The 18,142-nt window shown below is 48.1% G+C and overlaps 8 protein-coding genes across 8 annotated transcripts; 6 read left to right on the forward strand and 2 right to left on the reverse strand.

Moving 5' to 3' along the window:
• Positions 1–684: 684 nt before the first annotated feature.
• On the forward strand, positions 685–2,540 carry N7518_000410 (flavin-containing monooxygenase; the record flags this gene model as incomplete). Its single annotated transcript, XM_057181338.1, has 4 exons — positions 685–826; positions 874–1,247; positions 1,300–2,022; positions 2,073–2,540. The coding sequence occupies 4 exons, from the start codon at positions 685–687 to the stop codon at positions 2,538–2,540; spliced, it is 1,707 nt and encodes a 568-aa protein (XP_057046688.1).
• A 165-nt stretch (positions 2,541–2,705) lies between these two features.
• On the reverse strand, positions 2,706–3,642 carry N7518_000411 (uncharacterized protein; the record flags this gene model as incomplete). The annotated part of the gene is made up of 2 exons (XM_057181339.1): positions 2,706–2,971; positions 3,051–3,642. 2 exons carry the CDS (start codon positions 3,640–3,642, stop codon positions 2,706–2,708), a joined length of 858 nt encoding a protein of 285 aa, XP_057046689.1.
• Positions 3,643–4,241: 599 nt separating this feature from the next.
• N7518_000412 (uncharacterized protein) lies at positions 4,242–4,694 on the forward strand (the record flags this gene model as incomplete). The annotated part of the gene is made up of 2 exons (XM_057181340.1): positions 4,242–4,448; positions 4,497–4,694. 2 exons carry the CDS (start codon positions 4,242–4,244, stop codon positions 4,692–4,694), a joined length of 405 nt encoding a protein of 134 aa, XP_057046690.1.
• Positions 4,695–5,392: 698 nt separating this feature from the next.
• Positions 5,393–5,608, forward strand: N7518_000413 (uncharacterized protein; the record flags this gene model as incomplete). The annotated part of the gene is made up of 1 exon (XM_057181341.1): positions 5,393–5,608. The coding sequence occupies one exon, from the start codon at positions 5,393–5,395 to the stop codon at positions 5,606–5,608; it is 216 nt and encodes a 71-aa protein (XP_057046691.1).
• A 345-nt stretch (positions 5,609–5,953) lies between these two features.
• N7518_000414 (DUF3716 domain-containing protein) lies at positions 5,954–6,928 on the reverse strand (the record flags this gene model as incomplete). Its single annotated transcript, XM_057181342.1, has 2 exons — positions 5,954–6,609; positions 6,904–6,928. 2 exons carry the CDS (start codon positions 6,926–6,928, stop codon positions 5,954–5,956), a joined length of 681 nt encoding a protein of 226 aa, XP_057046692.1.
• Positions 6,929–8,030: 1,102 nt separating this feature from the next.
• Positions 8,031–10,387, forward strand: hasF (Zn(II)2Cys6 domain-containing transcription factor hasF; the record flags this gene model as incomplete). The annotated part of the gene is made up of 4 exons (XM_057181343.1): positions 8,031–8,501; positions 8,578–9,087; positions 9,146–9,807; positions 9,889–10,387. 4 exons carry the CDS (start codon positions 8,031–8,033, stop codon positions 10,385–10,387), a joined length of 2,142 nt encoding a protein of 713 aa, XP_057046693.1.
• Positions 10,388–11,024: 637 nt separating this feature from the next.
• On the forward strand, positions 11,025–12,732 carry N7518_000416 (MFS transporter; the record flags this gene model as incomplete). The annotated part of the gene is made up of 3 exons (XM_057181344.1): positions 11,025–11,355; positions 11,413–12,362; positions 12,433–12,732. 3 exons carry the CDS (start codon positions 11,025–11,027, stop codon positions 12,730–12,732), a joined length of 1,581 nt encoding a protein of 526 aa, XP_057046694.1.
• A 3,344-nt stretch (positions 12,733–16,076) lies between these two features.
• On the forward strand, positions 16,077–18,014 carry N7518_000417 (serine/threonine-protein phosphatase 2B catalytic subunit; the record flags this gene model as incomplete). Its single annotated transcript, XM_057181345.1, has 5 exons — positions 16,077–16,194; positions 16,269–16,600; positions 16,660–16,917; positions 16,970–17,901; positions 17,957–18,014. 5 exons carry the CDS (start codon positions 16,077–16,079, stop codon positions 18,012–18,014), a joined length of 1,698 nt encoding a protein of 565 aa, XP_057046695.1.
• Positions 18,015–18,142: the final 128 nt, after the last annotated feature.

The following is an 18,142-nucleotide window of genomic DNA, read 5'->3' on the forward strand; positions in this document are numbered from 1 at the left end:
GGGGAAATGTGTTTGTTGACGAGAGTTCGGATTTACCAAGATAAACAACCAGGGCGGAGACCGCGGGACTGACTTATTTAACAGTTCGAAACAAGCGGAAGATAGCTTTCCCATTACCCCGTGGTACCGAGGAGTTCGCTTAATTCCGGGGCAATACGAACCTTGGAGACTGTACTTTGCGGAACCGCATTGCGGAGCCGAATGCGGGGAAGCTCTCGAACCTGAAGGGTTGTCTCAGTCCCGGATCCGCAATTCCCGCTCGGTGGGGACCAATCACAGCTGCAGTATATTTTACGATGACAAGTTGGGGATAGCCCTAATGTGACGTGGTGTACAGCAGTTTTTTGTGGCCACCATGACAAGGAGCTCTTGAGAGGCCAGATTCCAACTCATGATGTATTAATTCTGAGACCAAATTGGTGGACAAAAAGGATTGTCCCGGTGGCCCCAAAAGTCTGCCACGCGGACGCATGAAGGAGGGGTGCATTGCGGTTACCTGTACTCCGCGTCATGGGACTAGGTGATGATATTGTTCCAATGTTGACAACATATGCTAACATCAGCAGTAAGGCGTGTACGAAGCTATGTATAAGTAGGAGGAGGCGTCCGGGGTAGAAGGCTTCGTACATCCCAACAATCAATCTTCTTATTCAGTTACAACTACAACACTTTGTCATTCTAATCATGGCCAGCAAAGAGGAGACGGCCTCCAAGCCGAAGAAGTATAACACTGAGCTCACCGACTACTCAACTGTTCACGCCGACAAGACTGGGCCATATGCCGACAATCTCGAGGTCGATGCTTTGGTCGTCGGTGCTGGATTTGGTAAGTTGGCAGTAAACGGTTCATCCATTCATTAGCTAACGAGATAGCCGGTGTTTTCATGCTCAAGACCCTTCGCGATCGCGGTCTGAAGACGGTCATTTTCGAGGCCGGCAACGACATGGGTGGCACCTGGCGATGGAATTGCTACCCCGGTGCCGGTGTCGACTCTGAAGTCCCCGAGTACGAGTTCTCTTGGCCCGAGGTCTACAACACGTGGAATTGGCCCAACAACTACCCCAACTACCAAAACCTGCGTGATTACTTCGATCACGTGGATAAAGTAGTTGGTATCAAGAAGGACTGCTCTTTCAACACCGTCGTGATTGGAGCTCAGTTCGATACAAAGGAGGGCAAATGGAATATCAAGACTGCCGATGGTCGCACGACCAAGGCCAAATATCTCGTCCTTGGAACCGGCTTTGTGAGCAATTACACCCATCAGTCAAATAAAGAGCTACTAATGAACCACTTAGGCCGCCAAGCGTTACATTCCCCCGTGGCCTGGCATGGATAAATTCAAGGGTATCGTGCACCACTCTTCCTTCTGGCCCGAGGAGAAAATCGAGGTGAAAAACAAGCGCGCTGCTGTCATCGGCACCGGTGCCTCGGGTGTGCAAATCACGCAGGCTTGGGGCCCTGAGGCCGGCGACCTCAAAGTCTTCCAACGCACCCCTAACCTCGCCGTCCCCATGCGCAAGCGAGACCTCACTGTTGAGGAGCAGGAACGCCTCAAGCCAAACTATCCAGAGCTGTTCCGGTACCGCGAGACCAGCTTTGCGGGCTTCCTGTATGATTGGTACGAGCGCAACACCTTCGACGACACACCCGAGGAGCGTGAGGCCTTCTTCGAGAGCGTCTGGAAGGAAGGTGGCTTCCGCTTTTGGGTTGGTGTGTACAAGGATAACTTGTTCAATGCCGAGGCCAACAAGGAGTCGTACAATTTCTGGGTGAAGAAGACCCGTGATCGTATCGGTGACCCCGTTGCGAGGGATTTGCTTGCGCCACTGAAGATGCCGCATTACTTCGGTATCAAGCGGCCGTGTCTTGAAAGAGACTACTACGAGCAGTTCAATCGGGAGTCGGTGCACCTGGTTAACATCGGAAATAACCCGATCAAGGAGTTTACCGAGACCGGCATCACCCTTGAGGACGGAACTCACCATGAACTTGATGTCGTTGCTGTCGCGACTGGATTTGTAAGTTCTGCTTGATACACTCATGAGACAGCACGCGCTAATAGTCACAGGATGTTGTTACCGGTGTCATGACCCAGCTCGGCCTGAAGAGCATCGACGGTGCCGAGCTCGAGAAGGAATGGATTCCAGGCGCGAAGACCTACCTCGGTACTACTGTCAGCGGCTACCCCAATATGTTCCACATCTATGGCGCACACGGTCCGACGCTTCTGAGCAATGGCCCCACGTCGGTCGCGGTGCAGGGCCGGTGGATTTCCGACGCCATTGCCAAGATCGAGCGCAACGGTGTCAAGTATATCAATCCCAAGATTGAGGCTGCGGATAAGTGGAAGACTCATGTTGTGGAGCTCAATGACAGGACTCTCTTCCCCACAACACAGTCGACATACATGGGTGGCAGCATCCCTGGCAAGGTTTCTGAGCCAGTGTGCTACTCTGCTGGTATCCCTGCTTATACCAGGGAGATTCGGGCAGCCCTAGATAACTGGGAAGAGGGATTCGATATCGTCAAGGCCTGAGTGCCACTCAGGCTAACTAGTAGAGAATTTGAAATAGTTGAAAGACAATTCATGCTCAGATAAGATCTCAGCCTTCATATTATTGTTCTTCTATCAAGCCTCCTTCGTATGATCCTGTACCAATAGTACATTTAAGGAAGAAAGAAAGAAACGAAACGAAATCTACTAACCCTGGACTTCCCAAATCGTCTCCGCGATTATCTGCAGTCGCTGTTCTGGGATCGCTAAATCCTTCTCCTCGGGGCGAGTTGACTGGCGAAGAAATAGACTTTCAAGGGGGATAATGAGCGGATGGTGGGTGACGTGCGTCGGGGTTCCTTTTCCGGTAATCCAGGTTACCTGGGAGCGATGGCACCTGTTGTCTTTCTTCTCCCAGATTTCGATTCTAATTTCCGGTCGAGAGCGCTCGATGCTGAGGGTTAGGTGACACACTGGTAGCTCAGGGGAATGATGATGATGATATTAGCTAGCTACGGTAGCGGGGTAACTAGTTACAGTAGGGTCACGTGCACCCCTCCGAGGGTAACATTAGGCATCCCTTCGCATTGCCATCATCGGGGTTTAGCCAAAACCGGACGTCGGAATTCAATTTTGCATCTGATTCCGAGAACGCAACTTCGAGGGCAACAGAGGGTGATATGCGCTGACCAGGCGGTGTTCTTTTGGGTCCCCAGCCATAGTCAGTCGCCTTGCCCCGGCTTTCCCCTTCGACGGTTGCACGCGGATATCCTCTGATGCAATTGAACAATCCCATTGGGAGCAGAGCCTCGATAATGGCATTGTTCATCTCGTGAATCGCTACACTATGTGGGTTTGACATCATAGTGGCTAAGAAAAGCTCTTCGTTGATGTTGAAGGAAGTGCAGCACTTTGAGATAGTGTCGTCGGTTTGAGGATTGAAAATAGCTTTGATGGTCTCTTTGCTTGCATGAAAGAGGGAGAATTCGCTAGCGTCGGTAGAGGCTTTGAGTTGAGTGAATTCGGATTTGAAGATGTCAAAGAATTGTGACTCTCCACGGTATGTGTACCTTTCGATGGAAGAAGGCAGGTCCTTCAGGAAGCTGCCATCAAAATTAAGGTCGCTGCCTTGGTGCGTCGCCATCTTGATACGGAGATAAGAAAATATAATGAGTGAGACGTACCTAGAAGGTAACTCAATTCTAGATCAGGTCTGACTTGAATTCACTTCACTTGGAGCTGAGATAAACCTTACTTCATGATGAGTCATGGCACCCTAATCCATGAAAAGGGGAATCCTACGGGCCAGTGTAATATAGATGTTATTGGGTATGATAGTAGGCCGTCCGCCTCATCTATGCTAGCATCGACGGAGTTTCAAACGTTTGAGAAGCTCGTTGTCATATAATGTCAATCAAAGTAGAGAAATGTATCATGTTCTCTCACATCTCCGCTACTAGCTTCTAAAATTTCGCAAGACAACCGGGAGAGGTCGCGTCTACCAACGCCAATTAAGTGCATTCTATTGATCACATGATTTTCTTCTACTGGGAGTGACTTGGAGATGCCCCTCCACGACCCTTCTATTCCACTCATCTTTTATCAACAAAAAGCACAGGTAATTCCCCAACGATTTGAAGTTCCCTAGTGAACCTATAATACTAACAACCCTTTCTCTAATAAGGCTTCCTGGTTGTGATCAAGAAACGACGTTACCCGTTGCTCGATTGTTTATCCCTTGAGATGAGCCACAGCCCACTCTCTCTTGCGGCCGAGAGTCTGCGCAAGCAGATTAAAGATATAGTTGCCGAAGCTACCCCTAAGCCATCCCAGTCACAGCATACAGATTCAACTATCTTTGAGGAAGATAAAAATGGAAACAAAGTTTACGACGGAATGTTCCTTGACAAGAAAGTAACTGAGTTGATTAAGGAGATGGAACTTGGAGATGTAGGTTACAAGCCAGTTGATAGGTTATCTGTACTCATGTTATTCTAGGGGTTAGGATGGAGTCTGGCATACTTTGCCCAGCCAAGACTGATCTCTAACAAATTCGGCCGCATGTGGCTTGTGCCCCTATCTGAAAAGGCAATTATCACACCCGGTATAGCTTTGAAAGAAGGTTTCTGCACCCTTATCAAGGATCACCCAACCCTCAGCTTAGGTTCAACGGTTATTTTTATTGCACCTAAATAGTCTATATCCTTGGAGTATATTTGAATTTCTCATATATCTCTCATACCCTTAGCTTGCACCGAGAATTAGTCACTGTCTTTGAATTATTGTCAGATAAGAAGAGCAGGTGGCAGAATTGCTGTTGTTGTGGTGGCCACGTGCCGATCACATGCCGTTGCCTGGTTTGCCAGGCTTCACCTAGCTATTTAGCTAACTAGATCTCGATCGTTTGTAGGAATCTAACCTTCTACATATCTCTCTCACCGCTCCAAGAGCTGTCAAAGAATGGGGGCCATTTAAGAAGCGGAAGTTATAGGAGAAGGGCATATGGACATGTCAGATAGGTTGGCCATTCCTTCCAGAAATTTGCATGGGAATAGAAGTGACTAAACCCTCAAATATATTAAAAGAGACCCACATTCCGAATGGAGCTCTCGACCGTACGGTACGGTCCGTACCTAGAGTCAGAAAATCAGCTAAAATGCCGAAACGTCAAAAGAAAGGACGGAAATCCCGTCCTCCATCAACCCCAACAAACAAACCCACTACCCGTGATTCTCTCAGCCCGATTGTACCGCAGTCGATCCCCACATTGCAGCGAGCTTTACCACCCGAGGCAAGTCGCTACATTTGAGTAATAGTATCATTATCGCTAATTATACTAGGGCCAAGCCAATCACACTCTGTCAGGGCTTACGAGCGAAGACTCAGTTGCAATAATGCGACAAGCATTATCACCAGACCCGGTCGTGTTTAACGACAGTCACCAAGCATGGGCGAACAGTGAGGGAACGACCCTTCTGGAAACGCTTAAGACTCTGTCACAGGCTGTCCAAGATCTCCAGAAAAGGGCCGATACCCAAAGGAAGGATATCCGAGATACAAATAAGCTCAAGGACACACAGAAAGACCTCGAGGACACACAGAAGCCATAGAGACTTACTTGGCCATTGGTTAAAATGGTTTAATGAGAATAGGAATTGATTATAGGCTAGAACGCGAGAAAAAGATGGGTGCTGTTGCTGAATTGTGACAGAGTGTGAAGATGGTTAAAGAGAAGGAAGAACGTGAAAGAAAAAATGAGTTATTTCCATTTCTGCGTATTTAGCTATACTTCATATCATATCTCTGCTATTCGCATCCGAGTTCTTTTCCTCCTTCCTAAGCGCCCCCAGGGTTTGCCAAATGCCTTTCCGCTTGATCTCTTTGTTCTTGATTATTCCCTGGGGCACAATATCTGTGCCTATATCCAGAAGACAAAGCTCCAGGGTTTCCAGGGTTTAAATGGCCTCCGACCTGACGTTTTGAGGTAGGGGCTCCGCTGGACTATGGTCCGTGGTTAAGGATGAGTGTGTGCCATCTGGTGTATTAGTTTCCTCCTGGTCGAGGATTGGGAGAGGTTGGTTTGGAGTGTAGCACTTTTGCACGCTGGTCGCAGAGTCTGATTCTGGTTTCAGGCTACATCGTGTAACTATGCCGCCGAAGTGGCAGTTGGCGCATTCAGTAGCCTCCCCAGACTCACTCGGGATCTGGACGCAGGCTAGGAAAGGACCACACCCCCTAGCGCAATGGCTGCAGCTCATATCTCCCGGCATATCCCTACCGACCACTTGGGCGTGAATAGCCTCGATGTTGACTTTCTTGCCACTGATCATGTCGTCTAGCCTGGGCCCATCCCAAGACTTGATCTGTCGAATTACAGGCTCTCGAACTGGGGATTGAGATTTCAGGAAATGCAGAAGCTCCCCTTGCTTAGCATAATATCGGTTGGCCCTTACCCAGGGGCGCTGAAGGACTCGCCGAGCCCAGTATCCGGGCTTCTGGTTTGGATCTCCACCAAGGATTGAGGCTTTCAAATGGCCGAGTACTTCACCATCTGAATCATTTCCGGCTGAATGGTCACCACTAGCTTTGAGCGGTGGTTCAATTGGAATCGCTATATCTAGGACTTGTTAGTCTATGGTCTTGATTCACTAGCCTCTTGTTCTCTGTCCGTGGCTTATGGCAACATACCTGGCATGTCGGTGGCTTTTGTCAAGAATGGGATATGGCCCCTCTAGGCCCTGAACAAGAACCTTGGTTTTTGTTATGGTCTAGTGGTAAATTACGCTGCACGAATTTCGTCAGCTTTTTCAAATATATCGCGGCTGAAAGCCCGCAGGATGAAGATGAATGGGTCTGTAGGGCTGAGAGATACTTGTTCTTCACTTGCCAGATGAGATAAACTCACGATGGATCAGCGAGCCGCAGCACATGATATAGACTTAGAAAGAGAATCTTATTCTTCACTTGTGAGAAGAAGTAAAGTAACGATGTCCTATGCTCTACCGGACCCATCTTGATTGTTCACTCGGATTTAGTCACAGCTCACTGGTATGAATGTTATGATCCTAAATCGACCAAATATTCGTGGATATCGTGAGCAGCTATATAGTAGGTCACAAGTCCACCAAGGGGTGCAGAAAGCGGTGCTAATTCAGGTATTCAGACATCAAGATCCCTCTTTAGAATGGGCTATACCGACTTCGTAAAGGTGTTTCAGTAGTCTAGAAATGAAGAAGTACACAGATAACCCTCTGTGTTTCTTGGATATTTTTCTATTTGTCATCCTAGGTGTCTTTAGATTTTCTCCTATCAAAATCATTAGAATCAATGCGGTGAAGAAGTAATCAGCTAACTTTGGCAGAATAAATATAAACTAGGCCTAATCTGACTAGACGATAATTTCTAGTTATTACGTGCTATAGGCTAGTTACTAAAGCAGTTACTAGAACAGTTGCTCAAGCGGTCATTAAGCGATTGCTTCAGTGGTTAGTTACTTAAACAGTTACTTAAACAGTTACTTAAACAGTTACTTAAACAGTCACTTAAGTGGTTACTAAAGTGGTTACTCAAGAGGTTTCCAAGCGGTTTCTCAAGCGGTTGCTTAAGTAGTTTCTAAAGTAATTGACGATGAAGTAGTTGATTAAGCAGTTAATAATGATATGATAAAACGGACTTAATTTTATTAGTAGATTACATATAAATTGTAAGTATCTGCTGTCTTCCTACTACCATAGCAGGAAATATGCCTAATTGTGAAGGCAGTACTGAAATTACAGGCATGGGGGAGAATAAGCCAGTAAGAGGGGGCTTTGCGTAGCATTAGAAGTTGGAATAAGTCGCTTCGCTCTGCAACGACTATCTGGAGGCCCTAGGCCATCGAGATCCCTAGTAGTGGAAATAATAGCACAGAGTGTTTACTTTTGGCTACTCAACCTTACTATTGTCGTTCCAATTAAACTCCTGGGGATTACCACCATATTACGAAGTACTTTGCACCGCATCCAATATTTCCCATTTCTCCCTCCCTTCACCATGCCTGTCTCTTCCTTTCACCACTCATCCGCACAGGATCCTACGGGACTCATTAGGTCTCCATCCCTGAGTAGCTTCTCTCGTCCCATTACCTCTTGTCTACCGTGTCGTAGTCGCAAGGTCAAATGTGACCGCCGACAACCGCTATGTTTAGTGTGTGAACGAGGAAATCATGCCTGTTCTTATGTGTCGAAGCCTCAGTCGCTCGGGCTGGCCTCGGGGTCGAGTCGGATAACCAAACCCAACAGTACCCCCAAGATCTCTTCATCCACGCTAGCCCGAATCAGTCCCGGTCTCCAACGTCTTGGTAACTCCATGGCACAAGCGAAAGCATATGTGCCCTCTGAGGACTCATTTCCACCAACACCAACGATGCCCGTACAGCCGCGATCGCAAGAAGATACACTGGTTCTCGATAATGGGGTCCCTCACTTCGTCTCTAGCAAACACTGGGCCTGGATGGCAGCAGAGGTGTGTTCCCCATTATCCTTGAAGATTGCGCCCATGCCAAGGCAGAGAGGTACTGACCAAGTCTCTGCTTACATAGCTCCAAGGCATCCAATCCGTTCTCGCGGAATCTCAGGATTCCGCCCCCGAGGCGCTCGAAGATGTCATCTGGGATGCCGATTGCCCTGTAGCTAGCGGGGCTACATTCTGGCCTGATACACGAGAGGATTGCTATTTACTCCTAAATGTTTTCCTGGTCAATGTCGACCCGATTCACCGAGTCGTCCATCGTCCGAGTTTGGCCCGTCGCTTTGACACATTTGTTGGCGCCCATTACCTCCTAGAAAACAACCACTTCCCTATCATAACGGGGAGAAGTAGCAGTATGACTTTCCACCCGAATAATATGGACGCATTCGAGCCGCTAGCCATGTCCATATTTTACGCGGCCGTCAACAGCATGAACGATAATGACGTGGCCACCATTTTCGGCACGGACAAGTCCTACCTACTGAATCGATACCGAACGGGAACGGAAGTGCATCTGAAACGGCAGAAATTCATGACCTCCAAAGTCTTTGAGATTTTGCAAGCATTCGTGATTTTTTTGGTAAGTTGAACAAAAGTCAATCTCGAGTATTGAGCTAAAACATATCTACACTCCAAAGACCGCGCAATATCGGGAAGATGACATGGGGAAGATATGGCCGTTGACTGGGCTGGCCATTCGGATAGCGACGGTCCACGGACTTCACCGGGACCCTTTAGCTCTACTGCTGGGGACGATGGACGTCGTACAGGTGGAGCTGCGTCGTCGCTTGTGGGCACAGATCTGTTACTTGGATTTCCGCGCGGCTGAAGATCAGGGTTTTGCGCCTTCAATCCATGAGTCGGACTTCGATACGCGTCGACCCCTTAGCCTGGATGATGTCGATCTCATTGAAGGAGTGGCACCCTCGTCCGGGCTCTCGGATGCCCCCAAATTCACCGATATGACCATCTATCTCCTGCGGATCACCACAGTTCAATATTACAGGCGTATTATTCAGGTGACACATGCTTCGCGAAAGAAATTGCGCGTCAGCGGTCCTGTGGATGCGGCTGAAGCATTAGTGGAGCTACAAAGCCTATTGAGCACTGCTCAGACTCTTGCCAGCGAATTTGAGAGGAATCTGGACGATCTCGTCCGATACTGCGATAAGAGGGTAAGTATTCAATCAATGGCCTTGGATTTGAGAAATCACTTAAAATCCAAGTTTTGGGTCATGTTCTGGATTCAAATCTCGCGACAAGATCGAGAGAAGGTCATCATTCCCGCTATGAGAAGAAGGTAAGCACTTTGTGACCCCGCTTGCTATTCCTAAAAATCCATCCGAAAGGGAACGTTTTCGCTGACAGTATCAACGTCAAGTGTATTCGTGAACGCCGTCACAGCTGTGGAGAACTGGTGCGCTATCGCATCCGCCAAGGCCTGTGAACCCTTTCAATGGCATATCTTCTCCTATGCCGGCTTCTCTCTGATTCTCTACGTACTCTCTGAACTCTGCAGTCCCAGCTTTCAATCTCCGGAGTGGGCCGATCTCCGCCAGCGAGGCCTCCAATTAGCGAATACCATCTACGAAATCCGGGGTCAGTATCCCACGGGTGCGTGGCCCGCAATAATTTGCTTGGTGAATCAAATTCGGTTCCAGCAGGGCCTCAGTTCTGGTATTGACAACCAGCCTACTGAGACCGGTTCATCTGAGAATAATCATCCCATGTCGATAAACACATTTGATACTGCTCCTCCGGGTTTGGTGGAGACGGGCTTCGATACGGCGGATTTCATGGGTATGGTGAATCTGGAAGACTTTGATCTTGCGGACTTGGCCAGTTCGAATCCGATGGAATTTCAAGGTCGCACTGATTGATTTCTGGGCTTGCTGAGAAAGTAGGCGTGTTTATTGGTCGATTGACCCTCACATACATATACTGATCATCCTTTTTTTAATATGGGTAGGAGTCTGAGCTACCGTCGTGGCACTAATTGTTGAGTATGAAAACGAGGAACTATTCTCGGGGAATAAGCTGGGCATCATGTAGCTGCTTTGCCACGAGGATTGACAAACCGTCTGTTAATGGATATTCGCTCATCACTCGCTATGTCAGGGAGCATCAACGGCGTCAAGACTCGCCTTTTTACTTCACACACAAAGATTTCCGTTTTACATATCTCATGGCTTTCCTCGTGGTTCGCCAATGGGCCTTCTCCCACTAGAATCTCGTTGGGATTGTAGATTTTTGGCCGCTTTAGCCCAGATCCCGTATACAGTCTCTTCCTGTCTCCATGCCACTTCGGAGATTTTCTTGGGCCTTTTAGTACTTCTTTTACCGAGGTAGGGGTACCTCAGTTAAATAAGGTTACTCCAGATTTGCCCAGTCCACGGGTGGAGCCTCGTACGAGGCGGGAGGCCCCACATCTCGGCCGAGGTGGATCCATGGATTTGATGATTTTATATACTTCCAAGGGGACTTATCAGTAGGAGCATTCAGTATCGAGCGACCAACATGTCCCTCGCACATCAACGCAGTAGTGCCGAGTCTCCAGCAGCATTGAACATGATGCAATCCCCAAGAATCACAGAAACAACGCCAGAGGACGAGCGAACAGATTCGCTCAATGAGCCCACGCAAGACGATACCAAGGCAGAACTTGGAATCAGGCAAGAAATCGATACTCATAGTTCGCAACACGTTCACAGGGGATTTTTCCAGTGGTTATGTTTTGTCCCAGCCTTGCAGAGTCCCACGCATTATACCCCGGGGATGAAGTGGGCTTTGACCTTTATTGTGGCGATGGGAGGGTTGGTGGTTCCGTTGAGTAGTGGTGTTCTTTTTCGTAAGTCGCCATCTTCCCCAGCCAGAACAAGAAACTGATATATTTGATTTCAAACAGCCTGCCTGATAGAGATTGCCAAGGATATGCACACTACCGTGTCGGTGGTGAACTTGTCTATCGCTTTTGGTTCACTCTCTGTCGCCATCACGCCCTTGTGGTGGTCATACCTAGCCGAGCTCTATGGTCGTCGACTAGTATACATACTGTCCTTCTTATTTCTTGGAATCTTCAGCATTCTCGCCGCTATCAGCCCCAACATCGGCATGTTTATTGCCATGCGACTCCTTGCGAATGCCTCCAGCGCCTCCCTTCAAGCAGTCAGCGCCGGTACCATTTCTGACATTTTCGAAACGCAAGAGCGCGGCAAGGCTATGGGCGCTTTCATGCTGGGGCCCATGCTGGGGCCCATGTTTGCTCCCATTATCGGCGGGGCGCTCACCATGCGTTGGAGTTGGCGCAGTACGCAGTGGTTTATGGTTATCTATAGCTGGGCAGTGTTTGCATTGATGGTATTATTTATGCCGGAGACGGCCACCAACCTCGAAGAGAACCGCGCCAAGCACCGAAACGACGCCACCAGCCCCGGCAAGAAAGCCCTCTACTTCCTCCTAAAGCCCATGGAAGCTTCCAAGCTCCTCCGATACCCTCCAATTCTTATTACAGTCTATTACACCAGCATTGTCTTCGCTACGTATTACCTCATCTGCGTTTCCATCGAAGACACCTTCGCCTTGCCACCATACTCCTGGAGCTCTATCCTTGTCGGTGTGGCCTATATCCCGGGTGGCCTGGGCCTACTTTTCGGTGCTATCGTTGGCGGCCGCTGGCAAGATTATATCATGACGCGGACCGCTCGAAAGGAGGGCCAATACAATGACATGGGGGATTTGATCCTCCACCCGGTCGATCGTATAGGCGAGAACTGTCTCCTTGCGGGTATTCTCTTCCCCGGAGCCCTCTTGTGGTGGGGATGGACGGCCGATAAGCACGAGTTCTGGTTGGTCCCGGTAGGTTTATTTATTCCATCGCTTCCTTCCCCTTCCAGCTTCAAGCAGGGACTAATATACTATATAATAGCTCCTCGGAAACTTTTTCTACGGGCTTGGCGGCATGATTCTCACAAACGTTACCATGACAATGCTGACGGAATTTACACCGAAGAATTCCACCATCGGCGTCGCGGTGAATAACCTCGTGCGAAACAGTTTGTCATGTGTGAGCGCGGTCATTGCACAGCCGCTGTTCAATGCGATTGGCACGGGTTGGTCGTTCACTGCGGTTTGTTTATTCTGTTTGCTAAGTGGCGTTCCGTTGATTCTTCTGCGAATCAAGAGGGATGAATGGAGTCGGCAGATGAAGGCTACGCTAGGTGAGTGAGTAGGAGAGACTTGTGGGGTTTTATGGAATATTAGGGGATGGGATGACTGATATATATTATTGTTGGAATGACAGGTTGTACTGTAGCTCGCTCTAGCGACTTTTAGCTTGTACTCTTTTCTAATTGAGATAATTTATTTTCTACTCTTCGAGAACTATGGACAGACATGCTGAAAATTGGCCCGCAAATATCCATTAAGCAATCTGCTACAATATGGTCGATAATAGAATATACGATTACCGAAATTAAATACCTTGGTTATCTTTATCATTATCGAGCCTACAGGATAAGATGGTAGACTATACGTCTCTGATGTTGACGCATCCCGGTGGGACTCATTATCGGAACCCGGGCCGAGCGATCATCGGTGCTTAGGTAATACAATAATTCAGAACGCCAAGGCTACCCAATTAGGAAGGATCTCGATTTTAACGCCAGGGGGGTAAGGTTTCTTCAACGGCTGGGTTTCGGTTTTCATTTCTCTTCTTTCTTTTCATTGTAATCAGGCTCTACTGCAGTGGGGAAAGCCTAAGGTATGGTCTTGACTCATAAGAGGCCTGTGAAATTCATATCATGGTACATCATGCTAGAGTATTCTAGAGGGTGATCTGTTTAATATATTTCGCAATTGCAATAGAATTAAAATTTCCGGAATCAAAAATATCAATAAGTCAAAAGCTAACAGGCTCTTAAAGACATTGAGCATACAGTGTACTAGGATCCGAGTATTGTAGCGAAACCGAGTAAGTAACATACAGGGAAGTATCTGGGAGCATCATGATTCCAGCAAATAAATGTGTCCCCACCCCTTTCCCCTGCAAATTCAACGACACCTAGAACATAAATGTAATCAGGTGGTAGCCAATGTGATGACCGAGCACATACAAAAGTCCTCATTGTCTCTTTTCATTTCTGTTTCCTACCTCGCATCCTGTTTGAGGCTCCCTTTTATTAAACAGAACCATTTCATGGTCTTGTCGCTCCAGCGTTGTGTAGATTCTTCTTGATATCTCGATCTATATCTGAGATAGCATGCCCCGGCGATGTAACAGGTGTGTTGTAAACTGGAAGATAAAGAGTATCGTCTGGGTTATCCAGTGCACGAATATCTTCACCGGCGGCGGTTCTTGCGTTTAATATTGTGGTATTGGCAGAGCGATACCGCCGTTGAAAGTAATAGTAGCATTTCTCCACGATTCTGGCTAGAATAAGTGTAACGGTCGCTCCGAGTACTGCACTCAAGAATCTTCCGAGCTGATTGCAGTCTAGATTATCTGATGCCATCATCAAAGCGAAGCTGATACCAAGGTGTATTGAAATGGATATAGAGGAAGACTAAGCTGAATAAAAATTGCAAAGCCAGAGAGAAAGAGTAAAATAGACGACGTTAGAGTTACGTAGTATGTCATCTTAGGTATAATTTGCTTCTTTGTCAACGACTAATATGGCTTGAGTTGAACCTTGGAAAGTCTCAAGGATAAACCAATACCCCGAAACCTTAGAGCTAGAAGTCTTATTCGCCCGATGCAAAGAGGATATAATAGAGAGAAAAGAGAGTATCCATGGCTACTGGTTTAGAACACACACTCATATACATCCCCTACAGTACCCTTAGGGGCCATCCCCTCGCTAGCACTGTGTGGTTGGTGTGGTTGGAGGGGATGAGTGGAGAGGAGAGTGAGTGATATATACTTTGTCAGGGGACAACATTGCAGCCGGTTTGAGTACGATAGGAACTTGGAGGTTAATCTAAGATAAACTTGGAAAAACGACATTTTGCTACCTAAATGATACTGGCTTAGAAATCATACTTCAATCTATCTTTTTCTCTTGGTCATTTGTGACTCTGCATCGCCATGTGCCCGCCATATTACCAGCCTGTTTATCCGAAAAGAGCCGGCCTCTCGTGCACCATCAAAGCTGTGTGTATACGATGGGAAAGGAAACCACGGGTTGTATTGTGTTGGCTTGCTAAGAGAGAAAAGAAGAAGGAAGTAATATCAACCTAAGCGGGGTCTCAACAGTATAGGTGCGTAGAGGTACAAAGTCACCGGAAAGGGCATGTTTCAACTCCTCAACAGGGTCTGGCTATTTTTGAATTTCTTAGCAGAACACCCAGCTGGAGCCCATCTTGGTCGATTTATCTGCTTCAAGCCCTACGATATCTCTTGTTTCATCAATATTGACCAACCCAGCGCACCTGCTGATAAGAACCATACATTCCAAGGCTCTCCTCAAAATCAGTCTCACTCGCGCACACTCGCAAGGCTTGGCGAAGCTTGTTTACATGAAAAGATATCTTTGCATGACGGAAGAATGAAAGCGCCTCCTCGGCAAGACAATTCCCTAGATTATGCCCTAACACCTCAGGCACTTCAACATTTTCCAATCTGGTATGTCAACAAATTTCGCTCTTACAAATATGCCTTGCCTATACTTTGTGTCAGTTATATCTCTCACTCAATTCATATGTATTTTCAGAACGATTGTTGATCAAACTGCCACGCTGTGGAGCATGTAGCATATCAATTAGGGGAGCATTCTTGAGGGATTTGTAGTATTGTAGATCTAGCCTACGGCAGGTCTGAGCTGTAAGTTGCCTGCATCCCTATCATATAAATGTCCGTTTCATCAAATCCGACGTCGAGTGAAGAGCAATAGCTGCAGATATGAACAATTTCCCGTGCAGACCATCAGTGCTGCATACGCAAGTCTAGCGGTCTAAGCAAATCGGGCCTAGGCTGAAAGGTCGAAGCCGAGGCCAAAACTGAACCATACAATATTGCTAGTAACGCTCACACTATGCAGTGAAATGTCGACATAATCGAAATCTGATCGATTGAATCTGATAGCGTGGGGTAAAAAATATCACAGTTGCCTTAGGCATCGAGTCATCACGTTGTCATGAGGCTGAACTTGATCTAATTCTTGTCTCTCGCAACATCCAGATATCAATCATACTCTTTGCCCCCTAAAGAAGAAAAAGGAAAAGGAAACGTCTCCGATACAGTCACGATCAACGTTGGTGTGAGACCCACCGATCTTAGCCAGAAGCCGCTTATCCAACTTGTTTCTCTTTTTCCCTTCACATCTCCCCCAGCACACAATCACCCCCAGTACCCATTTTATCCCCCCCTGGGCACTGTTTTCTTTTTCGATCCCTTTGAACTTCGGCTTGATCAGTGTTCTATTAATTCTATACTCTTATTCGTCGTGGGAGCTCTATCCCGCCCGCGCTGAACTCGCCCCCGCCACACCTCCGCGCTTTTCTCCATCCCCCCCAGTCTCCCCCCCCCCTTTACTCCGAACTCAAAATTCAAACTACATTTCAATCTTTGCCAAAATGGATCGGGCTATAGCGCGCGCCGTGACTGAGAAGCAGCCGGTCCCGGAGATCGATTTCACACTGCACACGATGGAAGACAACACGCAGGTGTCGACAATGGAGAGGGTGGTCAAAGGTAATGCCGCAGTGGTCTCGGTCGCTTTCGCAAGATCTGGTAATCTGATCGCTAACGGTCTTTCGTGGCCTTAGAGGTCCAAGCACCCGCTCTCAGCTATCCTCCGGATGATATGTTTTGGTCGCCGGAAGATCCATCCAAGCCCAATCTCCAGTACCTCAAGCAGCACCTCTATCGTGAGGGCCGTCTTTCTGAAGAACAGGCGCTATGGATTATCCACGCCGGTACACAGGTTCTGAAGGCTGAGCCTAATTTGCTCGAAATGGATGCGCCCATTACAGTGTGTGGCGATGTTCACGGCCAGTACTACGATTTGATGAAGTTGTTCGAGGTCGGCGGTGACCCTTCAGAGACGAGGTATTTGTTTTTGGGTGACTATGTGGACCGTGGTTATTTCAGTATCGAGGTAGATCATCCGAGTCTCCTTTTCGAATCTAGAACCATCCTGACCATTTTTCCCCGCAGTGCGTCCTCTATCTCTGGGCCTTGAAGATCTGGTATCCCGATTCACTTTGGTTGCTGCGGGGTAATCACGAATGTCGCCACTTGACGGACTACTTCACCTTCAAGTTGGAGTGCAAGCACAAATATAGTGAACGGATCTACGAGGCATGTCTGGAATCCTTCTGTGCGCTGCCGCTGGCGGCGGTTATGAACAAACAGTTCCTCTGCATTCACGGCGGTCTCAGCCCCGAACTGCATACCCTCGAAGATATCAAGGCTGTATGTATATGTCCCGTCCGCAGTTTCAAGGTCAAACAACTTACAGACATAGATTGATCGCTTCCGCGAACCCCCAACCCACGGGCTCATGTGCGACATCCTTTGGGCTGATCCCCTCGAGGAATTTGGTCAAGAAAAGACAGGCGATTTCTTCATTCATAACAGTGTCCGTGGTTGTTCCTACTTTTTCTCTTATCCCGCGGCATGCGCGTTTTTGGAGAAGAACAATTTGCTCTCCATCATCAGAGCACACGAGGCTCAGGATGCCGGATATCGCATGTACAGAAAGACGCGAACCACCGGCTTCCCCAGTGTTATGACTATTTTCAGTGCGCCCAACTACTTGGATGTCTACAACAACAAGGCGGCTGTCCTCAAATATGAGAACAATGTGATGAACATCCGCCAATTCAACTGCACCCCCCACCCATATTGGCTGCCCAACTTTATGGATGTTTTCACTTGGTCTTTGCCCTTCGTTGGTGAGAAAATTACGGATATGCTCATCGCTATTCTCAACACCTGCTCGAAGGAAGAGTTGGAGGACGAGGTCGATGTCGAGGTTCCCACACCTGTGTCTCCCGTTGAAAACAAAGATAAAGAACCAATTTCGCCTCCGTCAACGGACCCCGAATCCAGCGAGTTCAAACGACGTGCTATCAAAAACAAAATTCTTGCTATTGGCCGCCTCTCTCGTGTCTTCCAGGTTCTCCGCGAGCAGTCCGAGAGTGTCACTGAGCTGAAGACGGCGGCTGGCGGTCGTCTTCCTGCTGGAACCCTCATGCTGGGTGCCGAAGGTATCAAACAGGCTATTCACAACTTCGAGGATGCCCGTAAGGTTGATATCCAGAACGAGCACGTGCCTCCTAGCCAAGAAGAAGTTATGGCAAAGAGCGAGGAGAGTCGTCGTGTGGCCATGGAGCGGGCTGAGCATGAGGCTGCCAACGATGCTGGACTCGCCACGGTTGCTCGACGGATCAGCATGTAAGTTTTCACTTGAGGCCACCATCCCATTCCACATACTAATTGAAACCACCAGGTCCGCTGGCTCAGGTCGCCCCCGTTCTCGACAGAGGGATCCTCCTAAGGATGCCTGATTAAACTAGGATGTAGCCGAGATATTATGACACGATCTATGCATTTCTTCTTCCTGTCGTCCAGCGCCCACGCCTTTTGTCCCGACACGATCGATACGATACCCTATCTATCTGTTTGATCCTACCCT

This window comes from Penicillium psychrosexuale (assembly GCF_028828465.1).
Source record: "Penicillium psychrosexuale strain IBT 29551 chromosome Unknown utg000001l, whole genome shotgun sequence".
In the NCBI taxonomy this organism is placed as follows: Eukaryota; Fungi; Ascomycota; class Eurotiomycetes; order Eurotiales; family Aspergillaceae; genus Penicillium; species Penicillium psychrosexuale.